General features: G+C 39.2%; 6 protein-coding genes across 8 annotated transcripts; 2 read left to right on the top strand and 4 right to left on the bottom strand.

The window, feature by feature from the left end:
- Nucleotides 1,785–2,961, bottom strand: LOC109726238. Its single transcript, XM_020255739.1, has one exon. The coding sequence runs from the start codon at nucleotides 2,828–2,830 to the stop codon at nucleotides 1,988–1,990; it is 843 nt and encodes a 280-aa protein (XP_020111328.1). The 5' UTR covers nucleotides 2,831–2,961; the 3' UTR covers nucleotides 1,785–1,987.
- LOC109726695 lies at nucleotides 6,199–7,679 on the top strand. Its single transcript, XM_020256456.1, has one exon. The coding sequence runs from the start codon at nucleotides 6,246–6,248 to the stop codon at nucleotides 7,434–7,436; it is 1,191 nt and encodes a 396-aa protein (XP_020112045.1). The 5' UTR covers nucleotides 6,199–6,245; the 3' UTR covers nucleotides 7,437–7,679.
- On the bottom strand, nucleotides 8,183–10,155 carry LOC109726420 (small nuclear ribonucleoprotein Sm D2-like). The gene is made up of 5 exons (XM_020255996.1): nucleotides 9,960–10,155; nucleotides 9,582–9,606; nucleotides 8,877–8,951; nucleotides 8,615–8,719; nucleotides 8,183–8,527 (listed from the first exon to the last, which is right to left on the bottom strand). The coding sequence occupies exons 2-5, from the start codon at nucleotides 9,603–9,605 to the stop codon at nucleotides 8,411–8,413; spliced, it is 321 nt and encodes a 106-aa protein (XP_020111585.1). The 5' UTR covers nucleotide 9,606; nucleotides 9,960–10,155; the 3' UTR covers nucleotides 8,183–8,410.
- LOC109726417 (protein transport protein sec24-like) lies at nucleotides 10,323–16,732 on the top strand. Of its 3 annotated transcripts, XR_002220514.1 has the most exons (15): nucleotides 10,323–10,762; nucleotides 10,962–11,027; nucleotides 11,423–11,476; nucleotides 11,600–11,772; nucleotides 12,048–12,234; nucleotides 12,621–12,766; nucleotides 12,848–13,002; nucleotides 13,106–13,187; nucleotides 13,285–13,400; nucleotides 13,831–13,926; nucleotides 14,254–14,377; nucleotides 14,592–14,872; nucleotides 15,364–15,578; nucleotides 15,925–16,199; nucleotides 16,509–16,673. XR_002220514.1 is itself a non-coding variant. In XM_020255993.1 (14 exons), the coding sequence occupies exons 1-14, from the start codon at nucleotides 10,432–10,434 to the stop codon at nucleotides 16,137–16,139; spliced, it is 2,163 nt and encodes a 720-aa protein (XP_020111582.1). In that variant the 5' UTR covers nucleotides 10,323–10,431; the 3' UTR covers nucleotides 16,140–16,732. The 3 variants fall into 3 exon arrangements, 2 of the variants coding, with proteins under 2 accessions (XP_020111582.1, XP_020111581.1); XM_020255993.1 differs by having other exon boundaries at nucleotides 12,621–12,710; nucleotides 12,870–13,002; nucleotides 15,925–16,732; XM_020255992.1 differs by having other exon boundaries at nucleotides 10,324–10,762; nucleotides 15,925–16,610.
- LOC109726418 (ABC transporter B family member 29, chloroplastic) lies at nucleotides 16,980–21,818 on the bottom strand. The gene is made up of 10 exons (XM_020255994.1): nucleotides 21,165–21,818; nucleotides 20,676–20,762; nucleotides 20,477–20,584; nucleotides 20,117–20,383; nucleotides 19,664–19,747; nucleotides 19,284–19,500; nucleotides 18,942–19,027; nucleotides 18,143–18,330; nucleotides 17,926–18,055; nucleotides 16,980–17,723 (listed from the first exon to the last, which is right to left on the bottom strand). The coding sequence occupies exons 1-10, from the start codon at nucleotides 21,801–21,803 to the stop codon at nucleotides 17,571–17,573; spliced, it is 1,959 nt and encodes a 652-aa protein (XP_020111583.1). The 5' UTR covers nucleotides 21,804–21,818; the 3' UTR covers nucleotides 16,980–17,570.
- LOC109726419 (40S ribosomal protein S25-4-like) lies at nucleotides 22,896–25,388 on the bottom strand. Its single transcript, XM_020255995.1, has 4 exons — nucleotides 25,114–25,388; nucleotides 24,953–25,027; nucleotides 24,713–24,847; nucleotides 22,896–23,200 (listed from the first exon to the last, which is right to left on the bottom strand). Exons 1-4 carry the CDS (start codon nucleotides 25,114–25,116, stop codon nucleotides 23,087–23,089), a joined length of 327 nt encoding a protein of 108 aa, XP_020111584.1. The 5' UTR covers nucleotides 25,117–25,388; the 3' UTR covers nucleotides 22,896–23,086.

Genomic DNA, 25,704 nt, shown 5'->3' with positions numbered 1-25,704 from the left:
ATATTAGCATTGTTTTAGAAAAAGCTAAAGCTCCAAATTTAGCAATGGGCTATGAACTGGATTCTTAACTTCTTATGGACAGTTTATACAATTTTCAGATACTGCTTGTAAATTGCCACAACATCCAAAACCTGCGTACAAATTTAAAATTTGCATGAAGTTCTATAGAGATAGCTTGCAAATCTAGCTAACCATTTCATACAAACAAAATATACACTCCATTTAAGGTTTAATTGATTTATAATTTCATGCCCATATAGTATTTACAGTTGAGAGGAGTGTGCTCTTGAAGTTGAAAAGGGTAATTAAATAACAAGAGTGGTTCTGGCTCAATTAATTGTGGGACCTAAAATAACTTAATTAGGTATTTTTTGTACTTGTTTGGGTCATATTTCAATATCAGAAAAGATGTATTAAAAGAAGATGGTGGTTCAATTAGTTCAACACAGTACTTTGATTCTATAAGGAGACCAACAAATATTTGACACTAATTTGTTTATGACATTCTTTGGTTAGATAGCCATTAACCTACCTTTCTTCTGATCGACCTAATTATTTTTGTATATTTGCGACATAAAGTATAGCATAATATACGAAGAAACTTAAGGCATCAATGGTGGTGGAAATTTCACACAGCACCTGAACTACAGTGGAATAAGTTAATCCGAGAATTGTACTATCGTAGAAGAAAATCACTAAGGGAAGGCAGATCTTTCAAACCTTTTTCTAGCTGGTGGAAGGGTTTTCTTAGCTTCAACACCATCTTTAAATGGAGAGCGGCTTTTAAACTAGGAAACAGGAGTATCATCGATTTCTGACTGGATCGGTGGTATGGGGAGAAAATGTTGAACCTTTGTTCCTGGAAGCTTATCTTATGTCCGAGGGGAAAAACTCTAGAGTTAGTGATTGTTTTACGAGGGGTAATTGGAACTGAACCAAGATTCTGGGAGTCGAAGTGGGCCAATTGCAAGGGCTGATACCGAACCTCTCGGAGCTCGAAGAAAGGGTCTCCAGCTTCTCCGTCGAGCATAGACCGAATATGATCCTTTGGCGTTGGAGTACTGATGGACAGTTTTCGGTCAAATCGACCTATTTGGCATTGACGGACGACGGGACGAGAGATACACATGCTACCTACATCTGGAGTCATAAAATTCCTTTAAATGTAAAAGTTTTTACCTGGTTGGTTCTCACGAAAAGGATTCTTACACGCGATAGTCTTGTTAAGAGAGGGTGGATAGATGATCCTACCTTCGTGCTATGTAGGTCGGACGAGGAATCAGTGGACCACCTGTTCACCCGGTGTGTATTCTACAAGTTTATCTTAGTTACAGGGGTGGACGATATTCAGGCCCAAGATCTGAGGGACGACGTGTATCTCGTATGGGATAGGTGGATGGGCAAAAAGGATCATCAAAAGAAGCGAACCAGACTTACAGACCTAGTGGGCTACTGGTGGATTACTTGGAAGGTCAGAAATGACACAATCTTTCGGAATATCCTTCCAAATCCAGTACTAGCGGTTCACAGACTCAAGCTTCTCGTGAAGGAGTGGGACCTTCTTCTCATCGTCTTAACTTCGTTTTTTTTTTCCTCTCGGGGTCTGGTTGCTCCACACTTGTAGCCTAATTCATAAGTTCAATGAATGAAACGGATAGCGTGCTATCTCTTTCTCAAAAAGAAAGAAACTTTGAACTTAGACTAGGCAAGATGAAATGACTGTCATCTCTCAAAAAAAAAATCTAATATAAAAACAAATAAAGCTAAAAATGGAATAAAAATCCTTATAAAAATCAATCGTAATTAATTATTATGTATTTTACCATATTATTTACAGGACTAAGTAATAATATAAAAGACACAGGAATATGTAATATGGTGATATACAGGGAGTGATGTGGCGAGGTAAAATAGTAAATATGGAGACAATTTTTTGTCCTTTTTCCGATCGTTTTCAAACCCATACCAAAACCCAACAAATTTTCCTTCAATCCCGGCCTCGCCCCATCTCTTCGAATGGCCCCACCGACGCGTTACCCGCCACAACCTCCCGATCCAGCGGCCGAGGCAGCGCCACGTGGCAGTACATCCCACCGTCCGCGTCCCCGCCGCAGGAGCACTCCCCCCTCCTCCCCGACGCGAAACGCTTCATCCCTCCCAACCCCGGCGGCGCCGCCGCCACCATCGCCGGAGTATTCTCCGACGGGGACGGCCCGCCGCCGTCGCCGCCGCCGCGGATGAGGCGGAGCGCCGCCGCTACGAAGCTACCCCTTCGCCCTCCCCTCTCTTCCTCGTCCTCATCCTCCGGCGATCGCCGGAGAATACCAGGGTTCCGGTGCCGGTCCCGCTGCGACATCACCTTCCCAGCGCACGACACCTTCGGCGACCCCGGATCCGTCTCCGGCACCGCCCCCCGCCCCGCTCTCCCGCCACCGTTTCCCGCCATCTTCTTCCTCCTCGCGCGGCGCGCGCTCCGGCCGAGGTACGCGCCGGAGATCGGGATCGCCCCGGGGAGGACGATGATCCCGGAGAACCTCTGGGAGTCGTCGGATCGGGGCTTGCTAGGGTTTGCGTGGTGGTGGTAGTGGTGCTGCTGCTGCTGCGATTTGGGATTCGCGCTCCCCCTGGTGGAATCGTCGCGATCGAGCACGGCGTTGAGCTCCGCCCAATCGAACTCCTCCCCGATCCCGATCCGGAACGACTCCGGGGGCATCTCCGGATCCGATTCCTCCTCCTCCTCCTCCTCCTCCTCCTCCTCCGCCGCCGCCGCTAGGGTTTCGAGTGCACCATCGCCATTGTTGGATGGGGCCTCGAGGTCGCTAAGTGGCATAATCTCGCACGAGGTAGAGAGAGAAAGTAGTTTTATAGAGAGAGAGAGAGAGTATAAATAGTACGAAGTACCAACTATCAACGCGTGGGAAGGAGAAGAAGAGTAGGGGCATTTAAAGGGAGGGAAATGGAGAGGGGCAAATTGGGAATTTGGGTACGCGAGGTTTTTATTATTTATTTATATTATTATTTGGAATAATATATATATATATATATATATATATATATATATATATATATATATATATATATGGAAAAAGACCCATAGTACTTTGGCCACGTTGGGGATAAACTTATTAGCATCATGTTGCTTGGACCAGGTTTGCCAAAACAAAAGCACTAACTTTTTCCATGCTTCGGGTGACGTGGTACGCTCGGTTTACGATAAAAATTGGAAAGTAATGTTCATCAGAAGCAACCCTTCCCCTGTTAATTGGGTGTGCTTGCGTTGCATTTTTCCCCGCGCATCAATTTTCGCGCCCGCATTTCAAGGGGGCTGTCGACGGTCGTGATTCCAGTTGGTTTGACCTCATCCGTGGTGGGGCCAGGCCCCGTTTACCGTCTGATGTAATGTGCCATTGATCAGCAGCCGTTCGATCTGATGTTGTTCATAGTTTTAAGATGCACAGTTAGAATGAGTGAATAATTCATTACTGTATCCTTCATCTGATTCCTCAAATTTTTTTCGCTTATATATATGAACCTGGTGAGTTGAATAATTAATTTCGATTTTTGTGCTTCTTTGTCCTGCTTCTATTTTAACTTTTAATTTTCTTAATTCTTCATAGAATTTTGGGTAAAAAATTAAAAAAGATTTAGCGTAGCATAAAATTTGACAAATTAATGGTGAATGGAATAAGTGGGTAGCCCATGGTTGTGGGGCATTTCTTTTTCAAACTCTTCTTAATTTCTTTGTGGCTGATACTTGAGAGGCGCCGTCTTCAGAATGGCGATAGCATTGATAATTTGAATTCTATAAATGGAACAAAACAAGCATTTACACAGATCACTTAGGCTTCGTTTGCTTCGGATATAAGTAAGAACTAGTTTATACCAGAAATATATACAAGTTTAGGTATAAATTTCGAATTAGACTAATTTTGTGTTTGGATGAAAATTTAGTTGTTAAAATTTGAAATTAAACTTTAAAATTTTAATTTTAAATTTAAAACCAAATTTAAATTTAAAAATATCAAATATCAAATTTAAAATTTAAAATTTAAACTTTAAATTTAGAAGTTTAAATTATAAATTCTAATTTTGAGATTACAAATTTTAAATTTTAAAAATTTAAATTCTAATTTAAAATAAAAATCTCTCTCACTACGGGAGGAACAAGAGGTGGGAACAAGTATTTTCCCACCCCTGGGTAGGAACTACTTGTTCCCACCCATACCGGGTTGTCTCAGGATAACCCGCTACCACCCACCAAACTTCTTGTTTGGGTACAAGAGGGGGGAAGAAAGACCCTTATCCCCCTCTTGTACCCAATCCAAACGGTGGCTTAATTCTTTTATGTCCGTTAAATAAGCAATATTTGTATTCACATATTCTAATATCAACATTAATACAGCAGATCTATTATTAAATTTTAAAATTTTATATTATTTTTTTAATCCTAAAAATATAAAAAAATTATAATTTTTTGGATGTGATGAATATTATGATATATACCTCTCTTTATGGAGTGTACATGGAGGATTTTTTCTTTTTCTTTTTCTTTTTCTTTTTTTTTTTCTTTAGCAGTAGCATGCAATTCCATGCTACTGAAGCATTTTTGGCGAATAGTATTAGGGGGTTCTGGTGCATGTACTTGAGGCATCTTTATATTCAAACGAATGAGCCATGCTTTTACTAATTAATCGCTTCCTATTGGTTGAACTGTCATGTCATCTACTAACCTGGATTACCCGGCTCCAAATTGAATGTGGAGCCGCCATATATGATCTCTCTGTACACACTGTCGGCTTAAATGGGCCAATATTCTGCCATGTGACGGAAGGTCATGTTGGGCTGAGTCATGTTCAAAATGATGTGAGGCTGGGTGGGTCCAGTCATGTTCAAAGTAGCGTGAGGCTGAATGAGCCGAGCCACAATTGAAATCCGTGGGCGTTGTATCTGTACGTTTTAAGTGAATTAGTTGTATATTTCTAACAGCTCGAGCTTTTAGAATTAATGACTAGTACCAATGATCCAACGCACGCACTGTTGTAACTGTACTGTTATTGATTTTTTTATTGATTGTTAATATATTGATATATTGATATATTGTACACATGAAACAATTCTAGCACATCAACTATTTTCCGGTTGTCCCTGACCTTTTTTCTTAACTAATTGTGGAAAAAATATATATATCAAAGAGGTCGAACATCTGAACTTATAAATAGCCGTCCAGGTAATTAAACAAGCATTGTATAGTGGTTGTTGAAGCATCATTAGTTTACTAGACACTAAAGAATAAGTAGGCTATGGTGATTGGTTACTGAAATTAATTAACACTTAGTGGTCAAAGCAAAGAAGGCTCCATTTGGATCATACCTACTTGAGAGTTTCTCGCGAGTTCGATTACAACCTTCTCAAAGTATTGACTAAAAGAAGGGTTTGATTGGTATTATCAGTCAAATCCTTCTCCGTATTTTGACGGCATCATAGAAAATATATAGAAAATCAATATATTACAATATACAACAAAATAATTGAGTATTTCTTTTTTATTGTATATAACGCAATTTCTTTATAATCCGAAAGGAAGAAATTGTGGTCAAGGATGTAAATCATTTGGCCCATGGATCAAACTTCTTATTGCGTAGGCCTAATAATTGAAAATTTGTTGCATGGACTGTGTGGTCTATGGAGTGCCACCTCAAATTTAGACGACTTAAAATCTAACTATAATTTGTTAGATATGATCTACGATCTAAAATAGTTTTTGATAAAAAAAATTATAATTTTTGAATGGTTTCTCTTGGATATGAAATTTTCTATCACATTTAAACTGCCAAATCTAATATTTAATAACTATAAGAATAGTACAAAGTGCACTACTTTTATTGCAAAACATTTTTTAAAAAAATCTCTTTTAAACAAATTTTAAAAAATCCAATAAATAATTCTCAAAAAGAGCAAATCCCTTAAACACCTCTCACAACGAGCTACATCATGCATGGATGAGCTGGGCCACTTTGGGCTCTGCAAACACCCAAACATCTTTTGTCGGAGCCATTTTTTTTCGACCGTTGGGGGGGGCGCATTATTACGAACCCAATAAAAAACACACCAACGGTCAACCCATGACCGTTACAATTCAAACACACGCACACGCACACACAAAAAAAAAGCCCCTTCAACACCCTCCATATCAAAACAAAGAGAAAACATACACAAAGAGAGGGAAAAAAAATTTATCATATTCTATGGGTTGCATCTCTTCCAAATTGCTCTCCACCACCGACGATTTCGATAGGCGAATCGCCGCCTCCGATTGCCGAACCCACTTCGTCTCACTCACTTCGAGCACTTACGGAGTTCTCGATCTCAATCCGAAGCCGGAGGAAGAAGAGAAGGAGCAGGAGAAGAGGTCTCCTCACTTTGTTATTCTCCCACAGTCGAAGAAGAAGCTTCCGAAGGAAGAAGCTCCGGAGATCATCAATGCGTGGGAACTAATGGAGGATCTCGAAGACGAGACCCCTATTTGGTCTCCGGTTAAAAGACCCGCTAAATCATATCTTTCGGTCCAGATTTGGTCTCCGGTGAACGCAATGGCTTCGCCGAAGAAACACAAGAGGAGGAAGATAAGGGGAAAAGAGAACAGCCCACATCAGGCGAGTTCGAAAAGTTCCGATTTTGATTCGAATCGGGTGTTACGACCGTTTAGTTCGTCGGCTAATTCAAAATGTGTTGTACCCAATTCTGCAGTTGCGAAGAAGAGCACCCCATTGAGTGCTAAGGTAAGCAAATCGGGGACGGATTCGGTTGTTTCTTCGTCGAGAAGAAGCTTAAGCCCTTTGTTCGATCCGGAGCTTCTCGCTTCCATCGAGAAAGAGCTCTTTGAAGAGAGAGAACATATTAAAAAGATGGTAGCTTCTAAGCCCAGAAGCGGAAAGCACTTTTTAAGTTCCGACACATTGCTTCGCACCTTCGAAGAGAAGTGCCCGCAGGGCGGCGAAAGCGCGGTGGTACTATACACAACCACACTGAGGGGGATACGAAAGACCTTCGAGGACTGCAACGCCGTCCGATCAATGATCGAGGGCCACGATGTGCAAATCGTAGAGCGGGACATCTCGATGGACTCCGGGTATAGAGAGGAGCTCAGGCTACTGATGGAGAAAAGGGAAGTGAGAGTTCCTTTGCTGTTTGTGAAGGGGAGGTTAGTTGGAGGGAAAGAGGAGGTTTTGAAGCTAGAAGAGGAGGGCAAATTGGGAATTATACTGCAAGGGATGCCTAGGGCAAGAGTGTGGTGTGAGGCGTGTGGGGGGGTGAGGTTTGTGATGTGTATGGATTGCAATGGGAGTTGTAAGGTGTTGGATGAGGAGGAGAAGAAGATGGTGAAGTGTGGGGAGTGTAATGAGAATGGTTTGATTCATTGCCCCATTTGTTCTTGAGAGCTACACTGAGGGGTTTGAAATTAGTCCAATTTATGGGACATATCACTGTGATCTTAATTTTATTCTTTCTTTTTTTGCTCATTTTGGACTCAATTTAGTGATGGGGGTTGATCTACTATCTACCACACTTGTTAGTTTGTTTCTGTTGTATGTACTTTATCTACCCCTCAAGTTTGTTTCTGTTGTGTGTACTTTATCAGTTTTGTTGTTGTTCATTTAATTAGTTCAACTTCTGGGACAGATCATTGTTAGTTTAATATCTCTCTCTCTCTCTCTCTCTCTCTCTCTCTCTCTCTCTCTCTCTTTTTGGACTGATTTTAGTGATAGGCAATGAATTTGGGTTCATCTAATATCTATCCTAGTGTGGGTTATCTCTAATGTATGTATTTAATCACTTTTGTTTAATCCTGGTGTTGCTCTTTTGTTTCATGGAATTTACTTAAAAGCAGGTGTTCCTGTTTATTCTCTCCATTGATAAAGTTTAAAAGAGATTATGATCAAGTGAAAGATGTTATTACTCCATTGTGGTGGATTTTCAAGTGTTGATTGAAAGAAAATAACTAGTATGTGTGCACAAAAATTGGAAGAAATTGGAAGAAACTCGCATCGAAAGAGCACAGAATATTTTTCCTGACCTGTGTTATGGTTATAGAGATGTGAATGATTCATATAACATATACAACATACAACATTAGCGAGAGAGAAAGAGAGAGATCTGATTATTTTGATTCCACAAACATCAATTAACTAGAATCAATAAACCACCACACCAATTAGAAGAACCATCAGTGCAATTTTCCATGAGTAAATTTAGCAAACAGTAACCAAAAGCTACAGTTAATACATGAAATGATAGCAAAAGCAACCAAGCTCCTAAGGTTTTTCTCCCCCTAATTAAACATTTACTGTAGACATGTTAGATACTACATATCACTAGGTCTCTTATATTCAGGTTCAGCGAACGCATCGACTCATTTAGGGTTCCTCAGAACAATTATAACAGAATCCCCGCGGAGGAACATCTTGCTGATGAATCGGTCCTTGTTCACGGGCAGCGCCTTCTTCTTGCCTTTACCTGTTTTTGGTATCTGCAAGTTTTAGATGCAGCCAATTAATTATTAGAAGAGTTATAAATATAAACCTAAAGAAATACACTTTAATAAGCTTAGAAATACCTCCGTCCACATCTCCCTGACATTCTCGAGAACCATGTTACAGTGACGATCAAAGGCCCTCACACGACCAAGTAGCTTCTTGTTGTTCCGACAGTTAATCAACACCTAGGGTTACAGAACGGTCTAATCCATTAGACAATTGACACAAATATTTTCTTTCTACGGAGCAAAATAGATCTATTCAATAAAAGTGAACCGGCATATAGCAGAAATAAGAATAAAATACATCTAGGCCTTTAAGATTTTGTAATATGCTAGTTACCTGTGTATTATTTTTGACGCTCATCATTAAAACTGACAGCGGGCCGGTGTTGAATTCCTCTTCCTCTTTCTTCCCCTGTCGCAGATAAGATGCCAGACAAGGAAATGAGAATATATGTAGATAGATGGCAAACATTTCCGAATATCAGTGTCGACGTGCTTAACAACTAATTCAAATCTCTTGTTTAAACCTTGTCATTCTTAAACATCGCTGGGCATATAGTAATCAAATTTTACCCTATTGAGCATAAGATACAAGCTATAGTGTTACTAGCGTAAACCTTTAAACAGCGTAAACCTTTAAACTCTTTTGTTGCCTTTAAACAGTTCAAGAACATAATATTATTGTTTATATCAGCTAAAACTAGGGCTTACCACTTAACATTTTTTTTCAGGAAACAATAGGTGAGCCAAGTAAATTTTGTAAGATTGTAATATCTATTTGCAAATTATTTTCTTGTATTTATCAAAATCCATAGATGGAATCAGGTTCTTCTAAGCCACTACAAAATGCATCATAAAATCTAGAATCTGCTCCTACCGTATTTCGAATTGTCTGAACCTGTACAGTTTTAGCTAAATTTAAATTAACCTAAATATCTAAAGGGAAAATGATGTCGAAATGCAGAAATAACATTATAAATGAATTAAAATACTTTAAGAAACTTGAAAAATGAAACAAACTTCAGCTAATATTTGGACTTACATTTGCATCCTCCTCCATTGACATCCTGCAAGAAAAAGATAGGAAGTGTATTAGAAAAGGGATTAAAAAAAAATTGAGACAGTATCAAATTATAAATGAAAAAAGTAGGGTTGAGGGGCCTATTCCAAAATGGCTTATACGAAGAAAAATGAAAGGAGAATATTGGATTGAACAGAACCAAAGCCTAGATCTGAACGTATACTAGGCTTCCATATTCAGAAAACCTAAATAAAGAGGAAATTGCAGCAAAATATTCTATTAAATTACAAAAATCCACCCAAAAAAATGAAAAAAAAGAGCATATCACCCAAAAAAAACTGGAGCATTTCATAGATCTAAACGAAGAAAAAGAAGAAGAAGAGGAGAAAAACAACTCACAGGGATAAATAATCAAAGAGCTTCTACTTCTCGAAGAGGGTTTTAAATCGCGAGCCGAAGCTTTGTTTTCTTCTCTTAGTTGACGACGAGGAAACAAAACCCTAGAATGGAGGAGGAGGAGGAGCTCGACACGTTTTTTGCCGCTCTCGGAAAGGTCATCGAAATTACGAAAATGCCCCTCTATTACAAATACTGGGCCTGGCCCAATGCTAAACGGAGCAACAATTTTATAGGGACAATCCCACGGTGATACTTTGAGATTCGTGTGGGTCCACATAATGGACAGTGGATGAGACTGTCTTACACCACGGGGATAATAATAATCCCCATAAAATTTTTTTTTTCCATTTTTATAATAAACGGGAACCTGATTCTCACTAGTCACACGATTAACTCCTCACCTCTTCTCGAGTCCCCACTCTCATCGACATCGTCGTCGTCGTCGTTGTCGAAGCTCTCTCCGCCCCCGTCAATGGCGGTGCGCGCGAGCCTCTCCCGGTTCCCGTGGGACCCGGAGCTCCAGGAGGCGTGTGGGGTGCCTTGGGGCGTCGCCGTGACGCCGCTCGCCTTCGCCAACGAGATCGGCCAAGCGCCGCTCCGCGGCGGCGCCGAGGGACACCGCCTCCCCCGCTGCGACAACTGCTACGGCTACTTCAACACCTACTGCGAGCTCGACCAGTGGTCGTGGACCTGCGCCCTGTGCGGCGCCCTCAACGGCCTCTCCGCGCCCTCGATCGATCGCTACTCCCAGGCTCAATCGTGCCCCGAGATGTGCTCCTCCTTCATCGATCTCGAGATCCCAGGTGAGAGAGAGAGAGAGAGAGAGAGAGAGAGAGAGAGAGAGAGCAATCCCAGGAATCAAGCTTCTCTACGAGGTTTCTATGGTTTTTTGGGATCCCTATTGTTGAATCTTAATGATCTGATGTGAATGTGTTGGCGCTTTAAAGCGGAAATTCTGGTGTTGAATTGCAACGATTTGACCCGTGTGTTGGTTCTTTGCAGCGGAAGTATCTGAGAACGAGGGGATCGGAGCTCGACCGGTGTATATTGCAGCGGTGGATTTGTCGTGTAAGATCTTTAGCTGTTGATTCCTTGGAATTTTTTAAGGATTTGTTGATTTCTTATGGAGTTTCTTATGTTCCTAATTAATTGATCTAGTATATCATCAATATGTTAGTGATAAGTTGCTTTGATCTAGAATTCTATTATTATGTTGATCTCTCCATACTTCGCCTGCATTTTTGTGCTAGGAAATGAAAAGAGTGTGTGTGTTTTAGGTAGTGTTTAGTTGAGAATAAGATAGGGGTATGGAAATATCGCCATGAATTGATGAAATACCATGATAATGAGGAGTCCATTTTCACAAACAGTAGGGAAAATAGAAGAGAAAAGTATCGCTTTTATATTCTACTTTCTGAGGTGCATAGTTTCTGATGCTGTTGATATCTTGTATTTTACTACAGCTTCGGAAGAGTTTTTAGAGCTTATCAAAAGTGCTCTTCTAGCAGCTCTTGAAGGTGAGGTGCCAAGAATGTGGTAAATCCTACAGATTTCAGAGGACAACTAAACCAAAGAAGTTAAGCTCTGTTAAGTTTTTTTTTTTTTTTTTTTTTCATACTGACTTTACAATTCATATGCAGCTTTGGCACCAGGATCATTGTTCGGGCTTGTTACATTTAGCTACAAGATAGGGCTATATGATGTTCAAGGGCCAATACCAGTTGTAAAACATGTCTTCATCCCTCCTGATTCAGATGGTGGATTACCAGTTGACCTTGAAGATGCCATGCCTCTGCTTTCCTTCTTGTCTCCTGTACGTTAGTAAGTGCAGCGGCTTGTATATGGCTTGTTTGGGCCATCCAGAGATTCTACAAATGTTTTGTTTGAGGTTTTTGGAGAAGCTGCTCTGGAAGCTAGGCAAAACAGGCTCTAAAATTACTAACACCTCTCCATCTCTTGCACCTACAAATTTTATAAATACTCCATAGTGGCACTTTTCCTTTTCTCTTTTTTTTCTCCTCTTGGATTGTTCACGAGATAGGGTAATTTTTTTATTGAAATTCATGTGGAGGAATTACTTGTGAACAGGTCGAAAGTTGTAAAGATCGAATTGCTGCAGCACTTGAAACATTGAAACCCACGACTTCCTGGGAGAGAACCACAGCTGCAGGGCAAGGGATGGATGGTGTATTTCTTGGAGGTCGTGGTTTTGGAGCAGCAATGAGTGCTCTTGTTAGTTACCTGAGCTCAGAATATGGAAAGACATTTGCTTTGGGTATGGCAAAGTATGAATCCAATATCACAAATTTTATTTTGGTTATTCATGGTAAAGTAAAAAAAAGAAAAAATTACATGGAGACCCCCCTGAAAGGTAGGTCATTTGGAAATAGACCCCTCGGCATCGCCACTAAATTTAATACAATCCCCAATTTAATTGATGGAAGATGGCTTAAGTCAAAACAAATGAAAGTCGAAGGATTGTTAATCAAAATGTAAAATAGAATCAATCTCAAATGGCCCTTAGTTGAGAGGATTTCTGTACATTTTTACCTCAGTGATAATATCGCATGACCAATATGTATTATTGTGCCCTTTACAATCTCTGGCTTTAGTTTGTAGGTCTTAAACACTAAGACAAATGTCCTATCTTTATATGTGCAGCTAGGGTTTTTGCCTTTTTGTCTGGGCCACCTGATTATGGAGCTGGGCAATTAGATACAAGAAGATATGGGGAACAGTATGCTAGTAAAGGTGAGGATGCTGATCGTGCACTGCTTCCTGAGCAGACACCATTCTATAAAGACCTGGTTAGTTTGCTGGAAATTTTTTGGCAAACATTTATGAAAAATGAAGACTTTGTGAAATTATAATTGATTGGCATATCACAGGCAGCTATCGCTGTTCAAGCAGGTGTTTGCGTGGACATATTTGCTATAACGAATGAATATACAGATCTGGCGTCCCTAAAATTTCTAAGTATTGAGAGTGGTGGGTCTTTGTTTCTTTATTGGAGTACAGATGATTCAACACTTCCTCAGGATATGTAAGTTTGTACAATGTTCAATTTTGTATTACTTATGGGGGTCCATGAAATACCTGGTACCATTGTTCAACTCAGTTGACTTTTGGTCAAATATTTTCAACAGATACAGGATGTTGAGCCGTCCGTATGCTTTTGGCTGTGTACTGCGATTAAGAACATCTTCCGATTTCAAACCTGCTAATGCTGTATAGCTCAATATGGATAATTTTAGCATTTGATTTTGTTCAATACATTCAAGTTGCTTAAACTTGCTGTTAATATGTGCTCAATGATCTTTGGCAGTATGGTCATTTCTTTCCTGATCCTCAGTATGAAAATGTTCAACACATCATTTGCTGTGATTCTTTTGCTACCTACGCATATGACTTTGAGTTTGAAAGCAACACCGGCTTTTCAAGGTAACATGTATTCACATTAACATAACTTCTAAAAGCATACTTGATGTATTTCTTTGTTGCTCAATTATTTGCTACATAATTAACGTTAAGTTTGACTCAACCTAGATTCAGACTTTGACTTCAAACTTAGTTTGGCTTCCATAGACCTAACTAAATGAATCTCGCTGAAGTAGGATTATATCATAGGCTCACTTTTTTTTTTCCTTTGAAGGAGCACTTAAATTTGCTAAACCACGCAACCCAGATCTTCATTCAACTTCCAGAGTCCGGACTGAGGTTTATTTGTCAATTTGTTGATGTCCTTTGGACTGAGTGTGCAATCACTAATTAATATATGAATTATTTTCTGAAGTTAACTTCTGATTGAGATATTGATATTATATTTTTCATGTTTTCTTTTCCTTTTCCTTTTTTAACCCTACTCTTGCAGGCACTCTGAATCTCCTGTGCTCCAAATTGCATTTCAATATACTACTATGGTGCCTTATGAGGAGACTGGCAATGCTGGGTCAAACAGTGATACCAGGTATGTTTAGCCAAGTCTAGCTGCCCCATGTTTTTGCAGAAAGGCTTGCATGTTGACAAGTTGTTATATTTGAAATGAACAAAATATGGTTTGAAGTCTTAAAACCATTCTAGTCCATTGTTTTCCTTTTCCATTACTTTTTGTTGCTATGATTGTTGTAATGTTTCCCTTTTTTCCCCACTTTCTGGAGTTCTGGTGTGGGGGGTGCAGGGTCTTACTCCCTGACAAGGCATGCTTATTCCTTCGACATGTATAATACTTCTAATATTTTACACGCAATCATCCAATATTCTTCTAGTACTACTAAAATTTTTCATCCATACGCAGGCCTAGGTATTCCCTGCAGAGGCGATTAAGGATTCGAACATTACAATACAGTGTAGCTTCAAGTGTGGTTGATCTTTACAACAGTGTTGATCCTGAAGTTGTTTCTTCTTTCCTTGTTCACAAGGTATTATCTTTCTATATTTGATAGGTGCTTTTTTGATCTATCTATACCCCTGCAAAATCATACTTCCTAGTATGCACCTCGAAAATCTGAACTTTCATATATGCCTATTGAAAATGCTGTTTTACTGAAATTAGTTCACTGTATTTTGTAACACTACTAAAGTTATCTTTACAGAATTTGCTACAGCTTTTCTTTTTCCCTTTATATTTTTCAGGTTATTTCAGCTTCATTGGTGCAAGGAGTGAGAGAGGGGAGATTACTGCTCCATGATTGGCTAGTAATTCTGACAGCTCAGTACAATGATGCATGTAAAATTGTTCAGTTTGACGGCGGAAACACAACTACGGTTTCCCGAGTTGATGTCGCCTTCTCGCAATGCCCACAGCTACAGCCTATACCACGGCTAGTATTTGCTTTGCTGCGGAATCCCCTTCTTCACCTTCATGAAGAAGGTGTTCATCCTGATTACCGAATATTTTTGCAATGTCTATTCAGGTAATTATTCTAATGTTCTCAAATCTGTGAGTTTGTGACTACTTCGTATGTCGATTGAGCTATTCTGAAAACAGATATGCACTGGACCATATTGCAAAACACCACATCATCTCATGTGTTCCATTTTTAAATTGTTTTGATTAGCTGCTATTTACTTGGAAGAACAGATGTGACTTGATGTCATGTTACCGAAGTATTTCAAACAATTATAGGTTTTTATTGTTTAAGGTAGTCATGCTTAGTATTTTGATATCACAGCATATGCTATTGTTGCATATTAAGTGGTTTCTCTTTTGTTGCAACTCATGACAAGTATTTGTAAAGATGAAATGAATCTCAGCTATAGAGAATGTTAAAATAGTTAGTTCGACTAGTTCTTACATCCTGCAACTATTCGTACTCAGCTTGTTATTATATTTTTTTCTCTAATAAACTCAGTTGTGGAGATTATAGCCTTCAATTTTCTCTAAAATTGAATTATTCATGTGCAGTGTGTTGGAGCCTTCTTCACTTCAGCGAGCTATATACCCAGTTCTAACTTCATATGCTTCCCCTGATAAACAAGCATACCCACGACACTCACTGAGCCGTGCTGCTCTTTTAACTAGCGGGAGCCCAATATTCTTTCTCGATGCATTTACAGATCTTATCATATATTACTCGCCCGCGGCTGATGCTTCTCTTCCTTTTCCCCCTCCACATGATTGTAAGTAGATTTTTCTCCAGTTTGCTTCTTTTTTTCTTTGTATTTTCTCTCATTATGGTTCAGGTAGCATATAAACTAAGAGATGTTCATCAACATACTCGTAAAAGATTATCTATCTACAAATTTGTACCTTCAAAATCTGCAAACTGAATGTCCTCTTCAAAAACAGGATTTAACACCTATCCTTGTACCCGAAAGTGCCTTTCTTTAAAAGCATTTATAATACAAAACCCACTTCCCCAATGAATTGGATGATTCCAAATAAATTGCATTTTAAGAGGTAAATCAAAACATAAAAAGTGGAGGGAACTCATTAGCTATGTACTAAGATACTGTACCACTGCAGGTCTTTTGCGAAGAACAATTAATAGGTTAAAGCAAGAGAGGAGTATCACACCGAAGCTTACATTCATCCGCGGAGGGCACGACGATGCAACGGCTTTCGAGAACTACCTCATAGAGGAGCAGGATGTTGATGGGTCCGGACTACCCAGCTTGTCGTCGGGCTTTGTTTCCTTCCTCGAAGAGGTCGCCAAAAACGTAGTGGAGTACCTCAGCTGAAGCATCACTGAACCATCAAAATTACACAGGGAAAGACAAGCCCTTTACTAGAGACAAAAGGTAAGTGTTTTAGTTTTTGCCCCTCGTTGGATTTCGATTCTCCTACCAGCATTTGTGCTTGTTTATTCTATAATGGCTTAGAGCACCTGCTGTTGTTACTTTTGAAAATTCTTCTCTAATTGGGTAGAATGGTCTTTGAAAAGGTAAAAATCTAGCGCACAGGATAATCAATTTACCAATGCCTGTTATATAGGAGCTGATATGTAGAAGATCAAAATGATAACTCGTTTTGAGCTAGACCCTTTACTTTTTCTTTTTCTTTTTCTATTTTTTTGACTGATACCTCTCTTTTAACTATTTTTGAAATAGCAAATTTGGTTATAATGGGCCTGAAGCTTAATCACGGGCCGATGGGCCTATGGCGGCCCATAGACGATCTTTAGTGGGTTTTTGCGGAGCCCAACCTTCTAATTTGATAAGTCTATTTTGGCGGGTGGTAATCCATAGATCCAATCTATTCGACTATTTCGTTCAGAAGCGTGTATTTTAACTCCCATCTTTCTTGAACTTCAATAAATAATTTTTTGTGTAAAGTGGGCGATTGGCTTGCATTCGAATATGTAGCTTTCTAGGCGTAGAATAGATCCCTTTAATTATCTTGCATCTCTTTATGATGAATGCATAGTTAATAAGCTGATAAATCATTTGGGGCAAGCAGTAATAGTTCAAGTCATTATTCATCACCACAACAACATTACAACTTGTAAAATTGATAAAAGGCGTAAAAATTGTAAAATTGATAGTAGGCGTATCTGACAAGCAGAGAAGAGGCGAAAGTGCGAAAGTTGAGAAGAGTAACTAAAATGAAGAAAAAGGCATAAATAGTGAAGTGCCCACTACAATCCTCGGAAAATTTGAACATTGTATGCATCTCTTTAATAATCAAGTGACGAAGGAAAAAACAAAAAAAAAAGAAAAGAAAAGAAAAGAATTCGAGTTATACATCATCAGGGCACCAACATCACGCAAATAATCTGAGCAGTCTCAACCAAAGAACTCGCTAGCTCAGATGCATCTCAGCAAATGCCGCAGACTTCCTTAAACCGTGGAGTAAAACCTGATGACGGTCTATTAAACCGTGTCTTTGCCTCCTTTTTAGTTGGGTGAGATCAGGCTCAGCCAAAGCCCAAATGCACCCTTTCTCTTGGGAGAGGTCAGGCTCGGCCAACGCCCATATGCACCGAGGAAGCGGCACGCTCGTTAGAATCCATACGTCGGAATCAACTTTCACTTGGGATCTTCAGACTAGTTGTCGGGAAGATCAGGTCCGATCCACCCGCATACTCATAGGGTGCAACATTACCTATCTTAAGCCGTCTGTGTTTCACCAAGTAGCAGCGCTATTCTCACATTTGAACTCGTATCAACTTTTTACACAATAAGGTCAGTTAATTCTGGTGACGCGGAGCAACCATCTTGAGCCAAGAGAGCCGACTTCGGGACCTCTTGTAGATTACCTCCCTCTAAGATGACAACTCTATCCGCCATTAGTATCGTCTCCAACCGATGGGCGATGATAAGAACCTAAGAAAATTACTCTTCCCATTACTACTATATAAGCACGAACTTGCATGTTGCTTTCATCGTTAAATTTGCTTAGTTTGGAAAGCCCGACAGCCACCTTAACAATCGAAGCAAAGGATGTCGATTGCAAGAAGTATGAGATGGAGATGGAGATGGAGATGGAGATAAATCTATTTAAGAAAACATGATCTACAAAACTTACAGTTCTATTGGCCGTTACACGCTCCAATGCTTGTCTCACTAACAGCTCAGACCTGCTATCCAAAGCAGATGTTGCTTCGTCCAAAACAAGCACAGATGAATTCTGGTAGAGTGCTCTTGCAATAGCTAGCCTGTGTTGAAAAACACAATTATGATTACAATCCGTTAAATAGTTAGGATTAGATAAACACAAAATTTAGATGGCATCTTTGCTTTACCTCTGTTTCTGACCTCCACTTAGAAGAGAACCCCTCTGTCCGATATTTGTTTCATAGCCTTCTGGAAAATCTTTGATAAAATCATCAGCATTAGCAATCTTAGCGGCATTCTCAATTCGTGCCATGTCGACTGTTCCTGTGGGATCCCTATAGCCAATATTTTCGGCAACTGTTCCAGAAAATAGCATCTAGAGAAGACAAACAAGGTGAGATTAATGCAAAGGAATAAACTTTGGATGAGTTTAGTTAATTTCTGCTCAAATAAAACATGCTGAATTGTGCTTTTATTTCTTCTTAATTTTTTCAACTGATCAGACATAAGATAAATGCTACTAGGAAGTGGTTCATAAAATTTACATCGTGCAATAATTATGAAAACAACTGCAGAAGATGGTGTAAAGCATAAATCTTAAAAGTGCTTCATGACACGAACTTCATGATGAATTATGTATACATCGTCAATAGAAAAATCTCCCGACAACTGTGAGGGTGATTATATGGAAAATGCAACACATGTAAGCTACTAGCTAATGCCCAGCATCTTCTTAATACCCTTTCTTAAAGAGAGAGTGCGGATTTCTCTAAAGATACTAATCCAATTTAGTGTTCGTAATGTGCTAAGATGTTTTTTATTTGACTTTTCAAATTTTAGACCATTTCTGATAGTAGCAGTATCATCGCATTTTCTACCTTCTACACATAAATCTGATAATGTATAATGCAATTATAAATAACCAGCAAATCCTATTAAATATGAAAAGGAGCTATCTGACAATAACTGGCCAAAATATCTACTTACTGAATCCTGTAAAACCAGTGCAATATGTCTCCTCAAACATTCCAGTCGAATGTCCTGAACATCATAATCGTCCAGAAGAATACGACCTACAGGATTGAGAAATATACAAATATGTCTGTGTGATCGAGAGGTAGATACAAATAAGAATAAAATAAGAAGAGAAATGCTAATGCACAGGAAGTCCTGCCATTGTGGAGGATGGGAGGGTCAGAAAACAACATCCATACCGTTCAAAACTATAAAAAGTGGGTGCTGCTATAAACTTGCGCAGTTTCAGAACTTAAAATCAACGACAACAAAAATAAATAAATAAATAAATAAATAATCAAGCACATCGCTCACCACTATGTGGATCATATAACTGAAGGAGAAGTTTGGCAAGAGTTGTCTTTCCTCCTCCAGAAGGCCCAACAACAGCGACGGTTTCTCCTGGTCTGATATGAAGATTCAGATTATCTAAAATAGGAGGCATGTCATCCCCATATCTAAATGTAACACCACAAAATTTTATGTCCCCTCGAACAGTCTCAAGATCAAATGCCTGCGGATTCTCAGTCACCTATGTAGTATATAAGTGAGAAATGATTAACACATGCTGATGCAAACTTCAAGTCAGATATGCTGATGCATAAAATTCAAAGCAAGTATAGAAAAGATATATACCAAAAAAGAATGCGTACAAACATCTTAAAACATAAAAAGAAGTTTTTGACAGTTACCACCTTACATGTGAACCTAGTTAAATCGAACAAGCGCTCTATTGCTGGCTCGCCCTGTTTCAATTCGTTGTACGCTTTTCCCACATCCTACATGTTATATGATACAAGTTCAGACAAGAAAATAATAATTTATTCATTTTGTTAAAAAAAAGGAATCTACAGATGAAAATTAATGGTTATAATTAGGTTCTGCTAATCAGAGAACTAGCACAAGGAACATGTGAAAAATATGCACTAATGCTAATTCTACGAAGATAGTTCTTAAAGTATGCAGATCCACTCAAAGGGAAGGTAAAGAAAAATACCTATATAGGGGGAAAAAAAGAAGAGTATATCATTGACAAGAAGACAAGGAACAAGATAGATTACGTAGAAAGAAAACCGTAAGAACGGTTTCCCCAACACGTGTACTAGTAGCTTGTACACAAAACATGAATAAACTAATAGTAGAAATACCTGAATAGGTTCAATCAGAAGAGCTACTGCCGTTAAAAATGATAAAAAATTGGATGCATCAACAGAATTCCTTGAAACTACCAACAAGCCAGCACAAAGCATCAGCAGCCCTCCTATATATATGGCTCGTATAGCCTGAGGTATGAGTGCCTTCATTTTCTTCTTGCTCAAGTTAAGTACCAGCTCATCAAAGGCAAGCTTTTTAAAACGCGAGCTCTCCTTGATCTCTCCATTGTTTGCCTTTACCGCAAGCATCGAAGGAAGCACCTGGAAAGAAGCCCCGCTCACTATTCATCTCACCCAACTACTCACCTTTTACTAAAGCATAGAGTCATTGTAGCAGTTAAAGACTAAACATACTTCATTTATGTAGGCCGAGAGTTTAGCAACACTGGAATGTGCCTTGTTTGATATCTCATGAAGCCTTACCCCAAGATGTGCCACAACGAGCGACATGCATGGAATCACCTAAGAATACATCATTGGGATTTAGTACTTGAGCAAAACAGTAGCGACACAATTAATCATATCACAGAGAATCCCTGAACCATAGGCTTACCATCAGTGCTATTAAGGAAAGTGTAGGGCTGATCATCACCATCTGACTAACCATTGCTATCAGCTGCAATGTAGTCGGCACAATTGTCTACCTTCACAGCAATCACAAATTACGAAGAACACTAAGTTAGAAACTTTTCAAGCCAGTATTAGTCCCTAACCATATATAATTTTAGCAATGCCATTTCCGAGCCTTCTCCATCCAAAATCCATGATCCCCCAGAACTAATGCTCTCGGTCTTAATTAATCACTAATAAACAATGATTTTACACATAATTTGATTATTTAGCATAATAAGAAAGTAATTTAATATGATGAAATCATCCAAAATTACTAGTAATTTCGAATAAAAGATGAATTAAATAGTCATTCAACATGATAACTGTAACACGCTATACGTAACTACACTTGGTGACAACATTGAACTGAGTTAGTTAAGATCAGGGACTAATCTGCCTAAGCAAGAAAAATCATGGCCTAGAATCTTACATTCAAGAGAGCATACACTGTATCCGCAACATCGGAGGCCTCCGACGTGATCCGGAACGCAACGTCCCCGGTCGGAACACTGCCACTCCCCTCAAAGAACCCTAGGTCCCTCATTAGGACTCGATCGAAGATGTGAACCCTAATCCCATACGCCGACCTCAGCGCCGCCTCCCACAAGAACGCATGCTGCAGATAAGCGGCGGCGGAGCGCGCCCCGGCGAGCGCCGCCAATCTGAGGCCCTCGGAGACCATCCGATCGGATCCGATCTCGCACAGCACGGAGGGTAAGTGGCCGACGCAGGGGACGGTGCGGGAGAGGCAGTACACGGCCATGGCGCTGCAGATCCAACCCTTGAGGATCGGCTCCCACTCGGAGACGACGAAGGGCTCGATCTGAGAGAGGGGAAGGGAACGGAGATGGGATCGTTGCACAGGAGAGGAGGAGGGTTCCGAGCGACGGGAGAAGAGAGGGACGGATCGTCTTCTCCTTAGGGTAAGGGTTAGGGTTTGGGAGGAGGGGAGGGAGGGGACGGAGCGAGGACGAGGGAGGTTGGGGTAAGAAATGGCAATAGCCATGGCCACGGCCCTGGCGAGTGGAGTGGAGGATTCGCGAAGCTCTCGCGCCGCTTTTGGTACCATGACTGAGACTCTTATATAGGGGTCGTACGACGGTTAAAGTTCAAGTTAACATACGGACGCGCGCAGAATAGTATAGTGGGTAGTGGGCTCTAAGGCTTCGAAGAATACGTCATATTTTAATTGTAAAAATTATACAATGAATAATTTAACCCTTTCAGAAAGTGGTGATAAATTATGCCCTACTTCCGCATAACTTAAATATTTTTTTAATTAAAATTTTAAAAAAATTTAAAAATATATAGTATTTTAATATGTTGAAAAAAATGGTGAATGATAAATTTGTGAGTAGCAATGAATGGTTTAAATAGTAGTAAATGATATAAAGTATCAATATACCTCTAGATTTCTTGTTTTCCACACTAAGAATTTTGTTTATGCTTTATTACTTATTTATTTATCTATTTTATACAGTTATAAGCTCGAAAAGAAGTTAGAGCTACTGAGAGCAAAAGAACTCTTTAAGTGTTTTTTGTTGTTTTTTTTTTTGGGTGGGTAAGATGTCTTGCATCATACTTACGCACTCCAAGTGTAAAGCGGAGATCCTACTAGTTTTACAATCTACTGGTCCGAGATTCAATACTTTATCAAAGAAACATTGTGTTAGGTTTTATTTTTTTTATCATACTTTTGCCGACAAATAAACTTGTATATACACACAGACACAAGTATCCCTAAAATTCTTGCTTATTTGTCAGCATCTCCTGTCATGGATATTTGAACAAAATTTGTAGTACATATATACTCTGAATTTTGCATAGATGTCATGGAAAGAATGCGTGCACATTAGGCTTATCGAGATAGAGATACACATGAAAGCACCAGAATATTAGCACAATTTCACATTGTTGCAGGTCCATGCATTCAAATAAACCTAACAAAAATGCTTCTTAAAGGAAAAGGACTAATTTGGGTGGGGTTGGGGGAGGTGGACACTGTAGACAAGTACATACTAGTTTTCTCTCTGATGACTTAGAAGAGGTTGTATCCCATGAAACAGGTCTAGAGTACAACCATTTTAGGAGAGAGAGAGAGAGAGAGAGAGAGAGAGAGAGATAGAGAAGCCATTGCAATATTTTTCTTCTTTACCAAAGAGACACTTAAAAAGCATGAGATAGCAAAATTGATGTAACTACCAATAAAGGAAACAATAGTCAAAAATAAGATCCTTGTTTAGTAAGAAGAGCAGCAAAAACAGATACTACAGGTTCAAATTGCACTAACATTCCGCGAGAAAAGATGAGCTGATAAACAAGGACTCCTAAAGAAGCCGCTCGGAGCTCCATCTAGGTATTGGTGGCCCTGGTGTAAATTTGCTGGCTCGCATGCGCAGATACCATCCTGATAGCACCCCTCGCCATCAAATCCTTGATTGCCCTTCTTGCGAGTGATCCGTTGATCTGAAAATGTACAAAGGAGATGTGAGAATCAGGCAAATAGTGTACAATAATGTACAATAACTCGGGGAACTAGGCAGATAGTTTTATTCGCTATTTTTATTCCTACTTCGCTTGCTCTTTATTGAAAGGAGCATTTTGTTGCTTAGTTCACTGTCTAAACGAATGAAACAGGCCGAGAAGATCTTTCTTGAGAAAAAAAGACTCAGGAAAAAAAAAGAACTCAGAGAAAAAAAAGGCATGAAATGCTTAAACAAGGACGAATGGTCGCAATGCAAAATAAGGAGAAATTATTAACCTACTTGACTGTACTTGAAATGAATAATACCACTTATCATAGAGTTGTAACTGATCCATGGGGAATTTCTAATAAAAATTAATAAAGAGGTTTTTAAGCGTAGTAGATGCCATATACAAAATATCAGTTCTATAAAATGAGGCACATGCATCTGCATTTTCAACTGTTCATGGACTGTAAGAAAAATCAAAATACAAGCATTATAAGGAAATATAAGTAATGCATTGCTACCAAACAAGTTCTACTAGAGTCTAAAGATGCCTGAGTTTGAATGGTGAGATTTATCCTTACCCTCATCAGTCATGATTCATGAACATCTGCCAATAAAATGCAATCACATTGGCAATTTTTACATGCTTATAGAATTTGAGCATAGCAGTGCACTTGTTTATTATAATTAAATATATGATATTTTACTCGTATTCACAATGACTGTATATGCGCTTATCAACCGCTTAGACACTACTGGCATCAATATTACTGGAGTACCATTTCATTCTTTTAGAATGTCGTGAAAACATGAAATAAAAAAGATAAACACATAAGAGAGCTCAAAGAGTCTGTAGCCTTAGAAACATAGACCATACAGGTTCGTTGTAAAGATCTAGGCAACAAATAAAATAAAACAAAAGACCACTATCCTCCTCAACTCTTTATTGCTATACTAGCCTTTTCCCCTAATAGTTCCACAAAAACAGAAGTACGAGACCACAAAATCTAGCAGGTGTATGCCAAACTGATCAGTAAGATAAAAGATAACTATAACTTCAAAACACATTTATTGCCGAGGATAGTGGCCTAAGATAGTAGAAAATAACCCTGATAAATGATATCGGCTCTTCTTCTTATTACTATTGTGTTTAACCAGGGATCGTGTGAATTAATTGAGATAACGGATTTGCTATAGGGATAGAACAATTCCATTATAACCCATGGAATTACTATTCCTGGTGATAAACCTCCCATGAGCATATCCTCACCAATCAATCCCAAGATGGAATAGTGTGTGCTACCATGAAGTTTTGGGAGATAGTGGGGATACTCACCACTATCGCAACTCTATTTCCCACCCAAACATCATCTAAGTATCCCATGTTCAAACAAATCAAATTATCCTATGTTCAAACAAATCTAATTACCAAGTAGCAATTAAGATAAACTAAATAATCAAAATTGAAAGAACATGAATTTCGAGTGGAAATTTAGATCTACTTTACCCTCAATCTCTCGGACAAGACGGAGGGAGTGATCTGCTTGAACTTGGGAACCTCGGAGAGCATCTTATCGTAGTTCGCCTGATCAAAGAGCACGGCGTTGTTCACCTTCTCCTTTTGCTTCCCCTTGCTCCACTTCTACAAATCCAAATCCAAATCCAAATCCAAATCCTCTTAGCACCAAATCATCAGCAGCAGCAACAACAACAACAAGGAGAATCCACAAAAACAACGTCGGATTACCTTCTTCTTCTGCTTCCCTCCACCGGATTTCGCGGGCTTCGAGGAGGGCGGAGGGGCCTTATCCTTCTTCGGCGCCTAATACAACAACATAGAACAGATTTATAGATCGAAAACAAGTGAAGGACCTCGGAATCGAGTGGAGATAAAGAGGGATTCATTACCATTGATGCGGGGAGTCAAGAGTTCCTCTAGGGTTCCGAACTCGGAGGGTGCGAGGAAGAAGAAGCAGCAGCGGCGCGTGATGGAGAAGAGGAAGAAGCGTTTCGACCTTATGGGAGAGAACAAATAAGCGATCCTTTTTTTCTAGGGTTTTGTTCACTCGGCGCTAACGTGCGCCGCTCGCTGGTGAAATCGTCAGGCGTGATCTGGGCCGTTGGTTTTATGGATCTTCGATGACGTGCCGGGCCCACATGTCATAATTTTAGTCAATTTTATTTTATTTATTTACAAGTGAATGGATAAAATTTTGATTTTTAATTTTTGATAAAGCAGATACATGATCGATTTTAAATGTTTTTTAATTTTATTTAGGAGCATATAAATCTATAATTTGCCTAACATGATTATTATGAGTAAAAAAAAAAAAATCTCTTTGAAAAAATGGTTATATACAGTGATACAAACTATAGCAGCAACAAATTGAGCATCATATAATTTTTACAACTAAAAATATATATAAAATTTTCTTCACAACTAAAAATATATATAAAATTTTCTTCGGCGGCGATCACACGAATGCAATTAGAGAGAAA

This window comes from Ananas comosus, linkage group 21 (genome assembly GCF_001540865.1).
Source record: "Ananas comosus cultivar F153 linkage group 21, ASM154086v1, whole genome shotgun sequence".
In the NCBI taxonomy this organism is placed as follows: domain Eukaryota; kingdom Viridiplantae; phylum Streptophyta; class Magnoliopsida; order Poales; family Bromeliaceae; genus Ananas; species Ananas comosus.
Note: the sequence above shows the minus strand (reverse complement) of the source record. Positions and strands in the feature narration are given on the sequence as shown.

Bases quoted from the DNA above. Each gene is read 5' to 3' on its own strand.
- LOC109726238 (XM_020255739.1), bottom strand. From the start codon at position 2,830: ATGCCACTTAGCGACCTCGAGGCCCCATCCAACAATGGCGATGGTGCA.
- LOC109726695 (XM_020256456.1), top strand. From the start codon at position 6,246: ATGGGTTGCATCTCTTCCAAATTGCTCTCCACCACCGACGATTTCGAT.
- LOC109726417 (XM_020255992.1), top strand. From the start codon at position 10,432: ATGGCGGTGCGCGCGAGCCTCTCCCGGTTCCCGTGGGACCCGGAGCTC. The intron at 12,767-12,847 runs GTTAGTTTGCTG...GGCATATCACAG, and splicing joins CACCATTCTATAAAGACCTG to GCAGCTATCGCTGTTCAAGC. The intron at 14,873-15,363 runs GTAATTATTCTA...ATTCATGTGCAG, and splicing joins TTTTTGCAATGTCTATTCAG to TGTGTTGGAGCCTTCTTCAC.
- LOC109726418 (XM_020255994.1), bottom strand. From the start codon at position 21,803: ATGGTACCAAAAGCGGCGCGAGAGCTTCGCGAATCCTCCACTCCACTC. The intron at 20,763-21,164 runs GTAAGATTCTAG...CTGTGAAGGTAG, and splicing joins CAGTGTATGCTCTCTTGAAT to ACAATTGTGCCGACTACATT. The intron at 19,501-19,663 runs GTGGTAACTGTC...TATACTACATAG, and splicing joins TAACTAGGTTCACATGTAAG to GTGACTGAGAATCCGCAGGC.
- LOC109726420 (XM_020255996.1), bottom strand. From the start codon at position 9,605: ATGTCAATGGAGGAGGATGCAAAT. The intron at 8,952-9,581 runs GTAAGTCCAAAT...TATCTGCGACAG, and splicing joins CAATGGAGGAGGATGCAAAT to GGGAAGAAAGAGGAAGAGGA. The intron at 8,720-8,876 runs GTAACTAGCATA...CTGTAACCCTAG, and splicing joins GCGTCAAAAATAATACACAG to GTGTTGATTAACTGTCGGAA.
- LOC109726419 (XM_020255995.1), bottom strand. The intron at 24,848-24,952 runs GTAATCCGACGT...TTGGATTTGTAG, and splicing joins GAGGGAAGCAGAAGAAGAAG to AAGTGGAGCAAGGGGAAGCA. The intron at 23,201-24,712 runs GTAAAGTAGATC...GTACATTTTCAG, and splicing joins TCTTGTCCGAGAGATTGAGG to ATCAACGGATCACTCGCAAG.